The sequence below is a fragment of the Etheostoma spectabile genome, chromosome 23, assembly GCF_008692095.1.
Source record: "Etheostoma spectabile isolate EspeVRDwgs_2016 chromosome 23, UIUC_Espe_1.0, whole genome shotgun sequence".
NCBI classification, from domain to species: Eukaryota; Metazoa; Chordata; class Actinopteri; order Perciformes; family Percidae; genus Etheostoma; species Etheostoma spectabile.
This window is the reverse complement of record NC_045755.1, coordinates 13,140,102-13,154,967: the sequence shown is the minus strand read 5'-3', so window position 1 is coordinate 13,154,967 and position 14,866 is coordinate 13,140,102. Positions and strand designations below refer to the sequence as shown.

Below are 14,866 nucleotides of genomic sequence, written 5' to 3'. Positions count from 1 at the left end.
CACACACACACACACACACACACACGCTTTTTCTCCCCTGTTGGCCTAACAGTGCATTCTTGGATGCAGGCCAGCTCCTGTGGTAGCCTGCCTTACCCTAGAAAAGAGCTAAAGAGCTGAAAAGCTTCATTATACAAGACTACATTTATGTGATCTGCTCATTTGGGGAGGGATTCCTTAAATGCATCATCCATGTTTAGTACTTTATGTGGTATCGAGAGTCCAATCTCATGCTGTTTACTCACAACTAGATGAGTTCAGGCGTCTTAAGTTCTGGAGACAGCGTGTCTCTTCATAAATTATTTGCAAGAGTACGATCAGTAATATTTGTCTTTCTGGAGTGCATGTACGTGGTCAACATGAGGCATTGCTACTATAAACAGATCTGTGCAAGAACTGTAATCTGCACTTCAGGCGGAGGCAAGGTTTGTACACTTCAATTGCATCGAAGGGCCAGAAGGGAAGCTAACCCGATTTCCAACATGTTAGCGTGTCCAGAGCAGTTTGCAAGAGCCTGGCCCGGCCGCAGCTGCACGTGTTATTACTGCTTCTTTTGAAAGTATCCCTCTGGATTCACCGCGCCTTGGCCTCAGTCACTGACCCTTTTAGAAATTACATGAAAAGGATGGCATGCTGTCAAGTAGTCACACTCGGTGCCCTCCCACTGGGAATTTGTGTGTGTGCGTGTGTGAGCGTGTGTGCTAAGCTCTGCTATGGTCAGATATGTGCGGTTGCTCCTCTCACGACAGCAATCAGGTCTTTTTCAGGCAAAATATTTAAGAGCAATGACTTTAATCTTAATCCTTCTCTTCCAAGAAACAAAGACAGACACACTGAAAAGAAGAGGATGAAAGTCTTTGTAAATTAAAAAGTCTCCCTGGCAATTGTTTTTGTTGAAATTCATATGCAAGGATTGCAGTTGTTTAAAAAGAAAAAACACCCCCATGAATCAACCGAACTGATTCATCAGTTTACATCTATTATCCCTGTGTATTCCCTCGCAGAGTGTTTGCCCGGTGTATGTGGGTTCCCTCTGAGTCAGTACCTTCGCGACCAGTCCTGGTTCTGCGGCAGAAATGCCAGGATGTCGGCATGTTTGGTGAGCTTGGACGACAGCACAAGATACATGTACAATACATAATACATATGATCTTGAGAAAACAGTCTTTTTTTATTTTTTAGTTTTTCCCCAAAAATATTTTGTCTTAACGACTTACCATTTTTCAAAAACACAGGCACTGGAGAGAGTTTCACTCGGCCAAGGGGTAAGTCAGACATGCATCCTAAGTTTAATCAATATATAAATGAATCGACACAATCGCACAAGAATGGGACTCCAATGTCTTTCTCTAAACTGTCATTACGTCACACCCATCCAAACAAATCTTTCAAATTATTTCAAACATTAAATATGGGTGTTCACGATCACTCAAGACTGTGTTATCTTCAACAATCAGCCCATTAATTCTGCTATTGTTTTAAGTCTGTGATTGACTACAGTGTATTTATTTAAAAATGTAGAGCTCGGAGCTCCGGCCCAAAGCTTGATACACGATACCACCAGCCATTAATATGGAATGTTTATAAATATTAATGCAATCACGGTAAGATTGGTCACTTGTTGGAACTAGGGTTCTGAATCCAAAAACAGGCTTGATTGCCGGGTAGTATTGCATCAGCCTCGGAAAAGTGTTAGAAATCACAAGGGAATAACAAACTTTGGTTGTGAAAAAACACAGTAAAGTGCGTTATGTTTTCCTGCAGATTCAGATGGAGTCTCTGTTTTACCGAGCGGTGCTTCATGTAATTCTGAGGGATCACTACAGCTCCTTTAAAAGGTAACGGCAAGTACATCTGGTATCACTTTAACATGAGAAATTACAGCAAGTGTACAAAGCACTTACACATCACACAATATTTTCTAGGTATTTTTTTCCACAGTATCCACATACAGTAACACATATGAGGTAGAGCTTCACATTTCAGTAGCTGTCTAAAGGATAAAAGAAAAACTGTTCTTTTCTTTTCTCTGAACCATAAAAAGAAAAGTTTTTGTTTCTGCTTCATTTAACAAAAGTCACTTTGTTGTACTCAGTGTACTTGTATCTTATGGATGCGCCGGCAGTTTTGTTGTCATTACTTGGGATTCCTCATGGGGGAGACAGAAACTACGCACTATAGCTTTAAAGTGAAAATGACAAACATTTGCTGAGTTCCAGCTTCCTAAAAGTATTTGTGTATCTGGGTCTTGGACTTTAAGATGGACAAATCAAGTCATTTGTAGATGTCATCTTTAGGAAATTGTGTGGTGCATGTTTCACTTTTTTCTTATGATTTTCAATGAATAAATGAGGGTTGCCATTGCATGCAAAGAAGTGAACAAGAAAAGTCGCGTCATGTAGTATCATAAAGGCAGAATAGGTTGCCGTTTGGCCTTGGTTCAGTTTGTTAGGCTTTACTTTTTAAACATGAGTAAGAGCTGGCTCTCAGAAGTCAAAAGCTGCTGGTTTACACCAGTAGTTGAAGTCAGGGCTGTAGTCAAGACCACCTTAGTCGAGTTCAAGACAAGTCCAAGACCCGGACTAGTCAAGTCCAAGTCAAGACCGAGTCCCAAGAGGTTCGAGTCCAAGACAAGACCGAGTCCAGGACAGAAAAAAAGGTCTTATGCATGACAGCGTCAATACAATCATTTTGGGTTTTACTTTCCCAAGTAAAGTGTTTACTTTTTTTATCAACATAAAAGAGACACCTGGACTCGGTCAAGACCAAAAGCCATATTGGGCGGGACCAGTGGCCGAGACCGAGACAAGTCAAAGTCCAAATACTAGCAAGTGCGTGACAAGTCCGAGACCATAGAAAAACGGTCTTTAGTCCGGACTCGAGTCCAAGACCGGACTCGAGAACTACAGCCCTGGTTGAAGTTCTGGGGTCATTGCTGTTGTTATTTTGCATTTCTAATGGCTGACACTTTTCATGTATTTTGGTCCAGACCTTAAGTGGATTGTCGTCATTACTCTCCTTTTAACTAAATAAACGGAGCTATAAAGTACTGCACATTTCAATTAGCCCTTATCAAATGACCCCAAGCATTGACCTGGCCCCCTCCTGCACTGTGGCCTTCAGTTTATAACCAACATCAGATCCGGATTGAATATCCATTACTTTTCTACAAGCTATTCATCACCATTTAGTCTTTTTAGAAGTGTTCAACAGTTGGATTCTGGTTGCTATGGTGTCATTTATACAAAAGAAAACAGATGAGGGTAAAGTAGTGAATGTTATTTATTTTCCTGGGCAAAAATGTGATGTTCATTGACTGATAAATAGTTTACGTGTGTGTGTGTGTGTGTGTGTGTGTGTGTGTGTGTGTGTGTGTGTGTGTGTGTGTGTGTGTGTGTGTGTGTGTGTGTGTGTGTGTGTGTGTGTGTGTGTGTGTGTGTGTGTGTGTTGCAGTGAAAAGCGAGTTGGGAATGTCTACTCTAAAGCTAAATCATTTGTGGACTACGTTCGCCGAGCTCTAAGCAGACTGGAACTGGACGAATCAAAGGTCAGGACCAGAGTATTACTATTATCATCTTACAAACAAGACCCTCCAGAAACACACACTGTGGGAAGCAGTCTCAATTTTGGGTTGTGAATTAGAGGGAAACATGCTTGTTGGTGTTTGTTTAGAAAAGGCACCAATGTATGTCAGGTTAATGAACTAAACAGGTGCTTGAGAAAGTGGCTGTCTTGGTTTAGGATGTTGCCATGCACCAGGATGTTGAGGTCATCTGGTTGCCCTGGGTATCCATGGGAATAAGGAGAACGTATTTCTGTCTGTCATGTCAAAAGACGTAAACCCTCCTTTTCTTTTGCTTATCTTACTCTGTACATTCTCTGTCCATCCCTCACGTCTTTCCTTTTTTATATTCTGACTCCCATGCATCTTTCTCTCTCATCAGCTTTCTGACAGTGACATCCAGGATTACCACGACACATACGCGCCGCGAAGGGGCGAGATGCATGCCTTTAATATGGTAGGTCCTTGATAACATTTTAAAAGAACTGGTCAGCAGGAAAATCCTTTTCATTCATGTAAAATGAGATGTATAATGCCAATAAATTGCAGACCATTAAGTGAGATCATGTAGTCTGCTGGGAAGTAATACTGTTGTACAGCACGGGAAGAAAACCAGCCTCTGGTCAGAGCGGAGGCCACTAATTGTGGTGTCAACCAACATACCATTTTCTTTTCTGACGTAAAGCAGTAAAATGGTTTTTGGGGATCGCCCACAAGCGACTGGTAGACACTAGTCATGGTGGGTTTTAGTATTTGGGAGCAGCCAAAAAAGGACAACTTACAAGCAATTTTGTACCACATATATAAATGTTCCTGTGAAAAACACTAATATGAAATGAAATTTTAAAAAAATATATATTTTAGGTAATGTTAAATCGTCTCTCACCATTATCTTTGTGTAGTTGAAGGTGACCCTGGCTCCCTGTATTGAAGGTCTGATTCTTCTTGATCGCCTCTGCTACCTAAAAGAACAGGTAAACCTATTCCAGCCGGGACACTCTGTCATTCATTGCAAAAATATTTATGAATTCATCTTGGAGTAGTGGCTCATAATAAACCCCCATTGGCAAAACTTGGAATACTCAAAAGTCAGATAAACATGAAGTTGTACGGAATAGACACAAAGTCGCAAAGAGACGGGAGGTTAATTTAAGGCGAGGTAAAGGTACTTTATTGTCTCATACACATACATGCAGCGAAAGTCATTCTCTACATTTAACCAATCCCTCAAGGGAGCAGTGGGCAACTATTTACAGCTCCCAGGGACCAACTCCAGATCTGAGCCAGTGCCTTGATCAAGGGCACTGACTGTTTTTGAGTTGTAGGCAGTGGTGCACGTTGATGTAATATAAGAACCGGATACAGTATTTGAGGCAGAGCCCTGTTTATTCCTACAAGAGCAGCTCAGTGGCGCAGAAAACCTTTATGGAGCCCAACATTCCCCGGATGATTGGCACTCCTTCCGTTTTGTGCAGCCCATAGAGCAGGCAAAGTAGAGACCTCCGTCGGTCTCCACTAACTTAATTTAGATAGGGTTTAATTTTTGCGGCTCTTTTAAACTTTCCAAATGTTATCGGGCCGAATGGATCAAATTCTGATAGTAAAACGAGTCATTTTGCGTGGGTTGTAAGCAGCAGAGCAGCAGTAAAGGTGTACACTATGTAGAAAAAAAGAGCACCTAACTAAAAACTCTCAAAGCCACTCAAACTACACAACAACAACAAAAAATATATATACTGTCATTGAAACAAGTGCAATCATAACTCAGTGATTTAAACCAGCATGCTACTTTTTCAGCTGGACTCATCTTTATAATTTGCTTGTACAGTTCGTTGATTGGGATTTGAAATGTGCTTCCCAGATGATGAAAGCGAAGACGCCAAAATGTCAGCTGATATCCTAAAACCTTTTTTACTGATTCTCTGTTTTTGATTCAGCCCACTGATAATAATATAGGTGTTGGCTAAATTAAAGCCAGATTGCAATTTAACGTCTCATGCTTCTGCAGCCAAACAAAACATGTTAATCTTCAGTCATTGAGTCACTGTGATGAGATATGTACAAGCCGAAGGCTTTGAAGTTGTGATTACATGCGCGGCTGTGTGTCAGATGGACTTCCTTAACAGGGTCGGGTAATCAAACAATATAACGTCAGGAGAGCTGGTCAGCTATGAGAGGTCTCCCTGGGGGAGGAGCAGAGGAGTAAAAAGAAGAGGTGACGGATGTATGTGAATATGATCCATGTGATGATAAGTGTGCTGAAGCATGCTCAGCCTTAGAGAAAGATATAAACACACACAGGTCAGGTTGTTTAAATTCTGAGCAAGAGCTGTGATTATTCTCCAAAACATTCTGTAGATTTTTATTTTTGTTTCCAGAAAGTCTTCAGGCCCTTGCTCCAGTGTTGATGGTCAAACAATGATGCACTTATTAAGCAATGTATACACTGTGACGTGATGTATGTTGAAAGGTCAAAGGACCAAAAAGTGTACGATAAAATATGCATCGATGGTTGTTAGCAACAAATTCATTGATAAATAGTGTGAATGCTGTTTTCAGCAAAAGGGCTGTAGGTCTGTCTTTTGGTCCAGACTGAAATATCTCAACAACTATTGGATGGGTCGCCATTATACAGACATTCATGGTTTCCAGAGGATGAATCATAACAAATTTGGTGATCCCTTCTTTCCATATAGCGCCATCATCGGGGCAAAAATGTTGTTTTTTCCGATATTTTGGTTCATTATCAAATACCTGCAAAACTAATGACATTCCAATCAGCTTGTATGTTAGCTTGATAACAGGGTAAACTTAGATGGTGAACATGGTAAGCATAATACCCGCTAATCATCCGCATGTTAGACTCGTCCCTGGGAGCACTTAAGCATGCCGACGCATGCTTAAAGAAGTGTCAGCAAACTAGTGCCAAAGTGGCTGCGAAGCCTCCATCACTGGCAGCAAGATATAAATACAATTCAATACTAGCACTAATTTTGATTAGATACAGCTAATTTACAAGCAGCTTAAACTGTTACAAGTGTCCCTGAGCAAGTCACTGAGGCCCAAGTTGCTCCCGGATGCTGTGTATATAGCTGTCCACTGCTCGTAATACTTAGGATTGGTTAAATGCAGTAATTGAATTTCACTACATTTTATTGTCAAATTGTATGTGACAAATTAAGAATAAAGTTTTGTTTGTATCTGGTTCCACATGTTAAGGAACGCCTCCTAATACAACAAAATGGCGTCTAACCTGTTTAAACTGTCCGTCTAGAAGCTAGCATGGAATAATGCATGAACATCCCCAAGCATTATGGGAGGTTTTTTCTATTCTCGCCATTCTACCGACACAGTAGGGATGCATTAAAAGAACAGCCCTACAAAGTGTGTTTGAGACTAGAGGTCACTTTTGTACTCCAAAATGACCTTTAACTATACCGCTAGCCATCAAGGAAGACAAACTTGTTCGACACACGAACAGGAGTCCACCTGACACAATATTTGTACAGATGTTTATTCTCCTGGGATTCAATAGAGACATCTTTAATAGTGAGAAAATCATACGGCAGAGGATTCCAATGGGTCACAAAGCCAAACTGGGAGAAGAATCCTGATTTTTATGGCCATGTGTTTTTTATTCAGTTCTATTGTGTGTTATTGTTTTTTTTTTGGGTGTGTGTGTCTTTGTGTCCTGCAGGAGGATTTATCCTTCTCTGCACTGGTGCAACTCTTTGATCCCCTGCTGTCACCGAGATGTTACGCTATCATTGGACTGAAGAGTTATAGGGACAGAGTTTCATGTTGATGAACATATATATATTTATACAGTACATATGCATGTGATTATAATATGCTGCTTGAGAGGTCATGATTATACATGATTATATCAGCAATCATACTTGAGTGATTGTAAATGTATGTGTTCTCTCGTGCTTGTTTTGATTATACTGTATGTGTGATTAAATCTAAATGTTGGGATTTATTGGTACAGTCTGTGTATCCCTTTCAGCAACATCTTGTTTTGTTTTATATACTTTACTTTTTGTGATGAAAAATAAATCTTCTGTATTTTTAGCATTCTGTCCTTGACCGTGTGCTCCTCATGAAAACACATGCTCAAAACACCTGGAAAAACTGTCCTTCCTGAATGATTGTATCCATCTCAGGCTTGTGTCTTTACAGTATGTTTCGTGACTCTTGAGTAAACACTTGTTTTTAAGGACCGTTCAGGGAACCAGGGGCATTGTGGGATTTAGGAGGCTCTGTTGACAGGTCTGGAAACCCCATTCCTAGGCTCTCAAACCACAGGTAGTAGGGGAAAAGATCGACCTGGCAAGAGTCATCCTTGACCCCGCTTTACTTCTGTTTTGCTTTGTGCTTGGTCATTTAATAAATCCCGGTTGTCGTACATGTTTGATAACAAATGTTATAGTCTTGAGTACATACAAGAATTATGGGAGTGGGATTTACACCAAAGCTAATAGAAGGCAGACACAAGAGGTAAAGAGGGGAATGAAGCATTTAGGGGACCAAAAACATTTAACAAAAACAATACTTTTACAGTGAGATATTGACTTATTTTAAACTCAATGTACAAGTTAAAATATATACTATTTGAAATGCTACATGTGACAGTTTCTTATAATTTCCTCACCAACAGTGATAATCATAAAAAGGAACTGGAAATTCACAGTTACTCTTCTGTTATTGTCTTTAAAACTACAAAGAGATGGCCTAGGTCAGTGATTCCCAACCAGCTTCTGAAGTAGTCAAGGTAGTTTAGATAAATAAAAAATATATAAATTATGATTTGATTGAGAAAATATATCCGCTGCGGTGAAAAGTACATGAGGTCACAATTGGAGGTCACTTGGCTCAAAGCAGCCAAATGGACAAATTAGATAATCCAGCTAAAGTGAAAGATATTGTTGAAATAATGTAGCCAAACGCGGTGGATAAGGAGTTAAAATAGTTAGGTAAAATGAATGGATAAAGGGTTGAGATAGTTAGATAAGATTAGTTGATAAATGGTTGAAACGTCCAGCTTCTGCCACTCCAAGCGGTAGCATGAATGCAGACTTGACCAAACTGACATTTCTTTATATTAAACAATCAAACAATATTTACTTTCGTGTCATTTATAGTTAAATAAAAAGTTTAAAATAAATTCAAATGTGTCAATGAAGGGTTAAGCCCTACGTGAGTTCATCTGACAGGGCTGTGAGTAGGTCTGTCTGATAAAAAATATGCTTTCTTTTCTAAAGAACATAACGCTGTCATTTTGGGCCCTGTGTGTCGCTCAGTACCCAGCACTGAGTCAGTGACGGTCATGGCAGCTGTGCATGTGAACGGTGTCTCTGTAGGAACATCCATTTTTCAAAAGTACGGAGACTCTCTTCAACAAAATTAGCCTGACACGAAAGGGATTCAATCAGGAGAGACATGTTTTCAGATATGCAAATAAAATGTATTGTACAGCTCAAATAAAATGTACAAGGTCTTTGGCGATCGCCAATACAAATCGCTCTACAAATCTTTTGCATATCTATATAGGGGGTAAAGAACCATCAAACGGAATGGAATTGGAGCCCGAAGACCAGAGCAAAGGAAGCTCCGGACCAGTCAGCTGGTGTAGATGGAGGTGTAAGGGGAGGTGGAGGGTTGCACTCTTGCGTGCAATGACAGTTGAGTGGCAGGGGGAGAACATATTTAAAACAGGGTTGTGACTCTGTGATTAGCCCTTGCCATTTGTATAACGATTCTGATTGGTTTGGCAGGAAGGTGAACGCCTTTAACAGCTGATTCAATTTTGGGTAGAGCAATGATTAAGAGTGAGGTCTTCCTGAAAGGATTTACGCCGAGACGTATTTCAATCAGGAGAGACTAGTTTCAGATATGCTACAGTTATACGCAACATGGTAAAATATGCATTAGATAACAGCTGAATGTTTTAAGAGTGCATCAATTAATAGTTAGGTCTTCCTAACAGAATTTACGCTGAGCTACATTATGACGCACTTTCCTACTGTGCAGCACTTGTTTAAAGCACTTCTTCCTATCACATCTACTGCTTCTATTATTTATTTTGATACTATCTGCAGTAGCTTGCACATCTGTAGGCCATCCATAGCTCTTTCAGCTTTGTTGTGGTGAAACTGTGTACCAGAGCTTTATTTTTATCTTGATAAAGACAGACAGAGGGGCTCTCCTCTGCGTCTGGACTGTGTATGGGTCCGGCCCTGTGTTTCACACTGACAGCCTGCTCTAGTGGCCAAAACCGGACCGACTCGAATACAAGCGATTCAAGATGTGAACTGGGCTTGTTTTGGGATACAAATGTTGCTGGGTTTTGTTGTGGCCGAGTGAGTCACGTCCTGTCGTCTGTCTCGTTGTCTTGATGCTCGCATGCATGCTTGCGCACATATATGTATATATAAACACACCCTGGCACAGTCCTCTTTCATGTGCCCACATTGAAGACGAGAGAAATGACACAATGAAAGCCCTGCTTCCAATGCACAAAAACAAACATGCAAACTTGTGGGGATAAAAATCAGTAAAAGCTATCTCGGCGTTGCAGTGGGAAAACTACAATTTCCTGACTTTGCACTTAAGGCAGGAAAACGGGTTACAGGACGTGATGAAGGTCTGGAGACAGAAATAGGTTGCATGGGGAATCATACAAGACAATCCCAACTAAGATGACTTTTCATGGCAAGGTTGGAATGGAAGGAAGTGAGGGGAGTGCGTCAAACACTTTGACTCGATGCTGTGATCTCTGTTTCTCACGGTGGTGTTTGGATATGAATCAAGTTCTTGCTTCCCTTCTTGATTTGAAAAATGATCTTGGGGTTCCTCCTACATTTGCAGTTTGTATAGCTTTAAACATCATCCAATCATGTTTATTCTCAGTTGGTGGATGTTATGTTTTGGATTTAAAGAAGTCCCTTTCTTCTAACTTCTTAACCAATGAACTCAAAAGGGTACATTTTGGAAGAGAAGTGGCAGGCTTAATCAAACATTTCCATTTGCAGATTATGGAAAAAATAGAGAGAGAAAGATGTGGGTCAGTTGAAATGATCAATTGATGATGAAAAAGCCATTGATTTGTCTGTTACAGCATCGCACGCGCACACTAACCACCTTTAAAATGACTTCCATCGTTCAGCGTGATCATCACGTCGTTCTGTTTGAAGCGCCCCTGGGGATTTTGAGTTGGGCCTGGGCCGACAGCCATCAGCGTGCAGGGTGCCAGGAAGTAGCCCTGGCCGCCATCATCATGCCCCTTCAGTCACCAACAGACTGCACTTCACTGCCAGACGCCCTGCTTGCGAGGAAGAGTGGATTTGGCCGGACAAGTTGTTTTAGATTAAAATCTGCTGTTATCACATCAAGTCACTGCAGATTTATCCTCTGAAGAGCCACATTGACAAAACTGCAGTTTTTTTCTTTTACACCTGTCAACGAATTATCTGTGGATGTGTAAACAGGCGTGTCAAGCCGTGTAAACGTTTGTTTCTGAGCCTCAAACAATGTCACCCTCAAGAAACACTTGACGGAGAACAACTGCTGTTGTCAATGTGACACACATCATCACGTATATCCAAGAACAATACTTGTCCCTCTGATTCATATTTTCCAATTTTCTTTTGGAATTTTATTCAGATAAAATATCAAAAACAAGTCAGGGAAAACAGTGGCAGAAAACTAGACACCCTGTTACGTATGGCTTGTAGAAAGTAGTACTTCAATTCTACAGCTTCAACCTCTAATGCAATTGCAAAATAAATGTAATGCTTCATTTCCCCACGGCTTAATGGGATTTACATGATTCAGACTTGCTTTGTTTGTATGTTGCTTAAATCTAATAACCTGGATGAAGAACACACGTCCTGAATCTGTAAACATCTTCAGTGAGCTGCGATTGAAGGGCAACTGAGACTCTTACAGTACATATTGTAAAATATATATTCCTGTAGTAGGCTATTTACATCATGTTGGCACAGACTGCAATGTGCAATAGATGTGACAGAAGGAAACTGAAGTAGAACGCCACACAGATTTAGGATTTTAAAAAGCTGTCATATTGAGTAAACCACTCAGTATTTGTCCTACGCTTTGCTGTCATTGTTGTTAAAGACTTTCCTGAGGTAAGAACATGCTTTGAGTTGTATTAATTGGATTTATTTTACGGTATCGCTGAACTAATTTAAGCAGACTTCTGACTTCAGTCTCCAAAACACATTATTGCTCACAGCAACGAGAACAGTAAAGTTTTTTTGGTTTTATTTTCGTCTATTCTGAAACAATGCAATCCACCGACCCTTTTAGTCACCATTCAAGCCATTTCACAGTCCATCATTAACAGTAACAATAACACTCATTATCCTTTTGTATTATCCCCCCCCCACACACACACACACACACACAGTCATATATATTTCTGATCTTCCTAAGCAGAACGAGGAGGTGACACCCTTGCGGATGTCTCACAAACCAGGGTGGATTTGATTTGGTGTGCGATATCTCCTGATTTTGGGTTGCTGAGTTGATATTAATGCCTAGGGTGTGCTATTTCTGTAAGGGCAGGGCCCGGTCCTTCCAGCTGTGATTACCCGTTTCCTGCGTGATGTTTATCTGCTGCGGTGAAGAAGCAGTGGTTCCGGACTAAATAGCATGAGGAAATAACCATTACTCACTTTGTGGGGAGAGGAAATCTCCAAATAACAGGGTCAACAGAAATACAGTTTGTTGGTCAGTTCTGTCTCTTGAATTAGTTGAGCGAACTTAACAGGAGCATTATCTTGTAATCTGAAGAAAAAAAACCATTACATATAGAACCATGCCATTATGTATTTTGTATAAGAACCCTTGCACAATGCTTGAGGGAATAGCTCAACATTTTGGGAAGTTTGCATATTCCCTTTTTGCCAAAACTTACATGAGAAGATTGATGCCAATTAAATAAAGTCAGTTAGCGTAGCTTAGCATAAAGAATGGTCCAGGGGGAAACAGCTAGCCTGGCTCTGTTGGATGGTAACAAAATAGCAAATGTAAAAAAAATCCCTCTCAGCCCGTCTGTTCATTGGTAAACACACTGACCATGGCATACATGTGCAGGCATACATAGACTAAAAAATGAATTTGGACAAACTCACTTTACATGTAAATGGACTGTAAAGTTGTTTTTCTTACATGTTATTCTGTTATTTTTGTGTATATGAATATTTTTTACAACCTTTAACTGTTCTATAACAACATTTTTAGTGGTTATCAATAAGAATGTGTACATTTTGGTCATAATAAACTCAGCCAATGTGTTTTTTTTCATGTATTTTGGGTTCCGGGTGGTTTTATAATTTGGCAAATTGACAAAATGATAAGTCATAGTTGTAGCAGCGTTTGTTCTGAAAAAAAAAAGGACTCGGTACATGTGGTGAGAGGACAGATTTCAAGTTTAACAAAGACAAAAATGAATGCATTGAAAGCTATACCATATTGAACCTAGAATCCAGATGGATAATGAGAAGTCCTGTTTCCCCTGTTTCTTCATGCTAAGCTAAGCTAATATTTATTTACCATACAGACACAAAAGTGGTGTCTTCTGGACAAGCTGGCGAATGCGTGCAACTAATACTCATTAAAAGCATGTAGGCTTGTTCTGAAAGCCTCAACAAACATTAGTTTGGTCAAATGTCAAGTAAAATATGCAACAAAAAAAAAGAAATTGCTTTGTTGATGAGCAAAACCAAATGTGGTTTGAATGACAAAAGCCACATGCTTTTAATTATAAAGACTAAATGACTGTCACTTCCTACAACAGATGAACAAAATATCAAGAGAAAAAACCCAAAATGCATTCATCTATGAATGTAAATAGAGCCAATGATTTACAAGAGCCATTAACTGCCCCATTTAGACCTCTTCATCTTAAACCCAAAAAAGACCTTTTATTTAGGACTGTTGCCTGTTTACACCTAACAATATATTCATTACAGCGCTCAGCACGTAGCGGGCAATCAGTCAGAGGAGGGAGTAAACACTTCTTCTCCTGTAATGTGTTTGTTTTTCCCTGGGCCCGTTGATACTCTCTACAGGAACATGTTGTCCGTCTTTTCCTCCGCTGATCTCTCTCATCACTTGGGCCGACTCCCCATGGGGCAGAGGAGCGGCGCAGCGTGCATCTTGTAGGCTTTGTGTTTTGACTTCTTATAAACCATCTGGATTCTAGGTTCACTTTGGCCTGGCTTTCTATGCATTCATTTTTGTCTTTGTTAAACTTGAAATCTGTCCTCTCACCACATGTACTAAACTCTGACTTACCATTTTGTCAATTTGCCAAAGTATGAAACCGTCCGGAACCCAAAATACACTAAAAAAACACACACTGGCTGAGTTTATAAAAATGTACACATCCTTATTGATAATCACTCAAAATGTTGTTATAGAACAGTAAAGGTTGTATAAAATATTTGCCTGTGTTTTGCCTACATATCTATACTTATATATATATTAATTTTATATATATACATATATATATAATATATATATATATACATACATATATATATATACATACATATTATACATATATATAATATATATATATATATATATATATTTATATTATATATATATATAATATATGCAAAATCCTAATATAACAACAACAAGAAGGCTGTATCTTAACCCTCGTGTTGTCCTTGGGTCAAATTGACCCGTTTTCCTATATCACTGTTCTTTTTAATTCCCCAAAATAACATGATTGATTCCACACAAAAAAAAAAAACAAAAAAAAAAAAAAAACAAAACAAAAAAAAAAAAAAAACACAAAAAAAAAAAAAAAAAAAAAAAAAAAAAAAAAAAACCCAAAAAAAAAAAAAAAAAAACCAAAAAAAAAAAAAAAAAAAAAAAAAAAAAAAAAAAAAAAAAAAAACAAAAAAAAACGCTTCTTTGGCAAGTTAAAATCCTCTACTTCATTGATTTGGGGTGCTTATATCAAAAAAGTTTGTTTTGAAAGAGTATGGAATAACAGTTGAAATATCCAGCTGGATTACCCTCAAACATCCATTCCTTTAATTTTAGTTGAAATAATTCCTAATTTCTGCTTTTCTAACTCGAACATTAGGTAGAATTTCCTATAAATGAGGTTCATTGACCATAAATTCCAAAAACAATTGTAAAACTAATTAATAAGTCGGTGTTAGGTAGTGTTTGAAAAAATCAAAAAAAGGGACAAACATTGAAGGAAAGTGACAAAAGTGTTGAAAAAGGAACAAAAACATCAATAAAAAGCATCAAAAA

At 39.1% G+C, this 14,866-nt stretch overlaps 1 protein-coding gene across 2 annotated transcripts in view; it reads left to right on the top strand.

Moving 5' to 3' along the window:
• Positions 1–7,546, top strand: part of mettl25 (methyltransferase like 25) — a 15,827-nt gene extending 8,281 nt beyond the window's left edge. For both annotated transcript variants that reach the window (XM_032505339.1, XM_032505338.1), the window contains 7 exons: positions 1,005–1,099; positions 1,236–1,265; positions 1,765–1,838; positions 3,454–3,547; positions 3,945–4,019; positions 4,465–4,536; positions 7,260–7,546. In XM_032505339.1, the coding sequence (XP_032361230.1) occupies positions 1,005–1,099; positions 1,236–1,265; positions 1,765–1,838; positions 3,454–3,547; positions 3,945–4,019; positions 4,465–4,536; positions 7,260–7,367 (548 nt within the window). In that variant the 3' untranslated portion in view covers positions 7,368–7,546. The remainder of the gene's footprint in view (positions 1–1,004; positions 1,100–1,235; positions 1,266–1,764; positions 1,839–3,453; positions 3,548–3,944; positions 4,020–4,464; positions 4,537–7,259) is intronic.
• Positions 7,547–14,866: the final 7,320 nt, after the last annotated feature.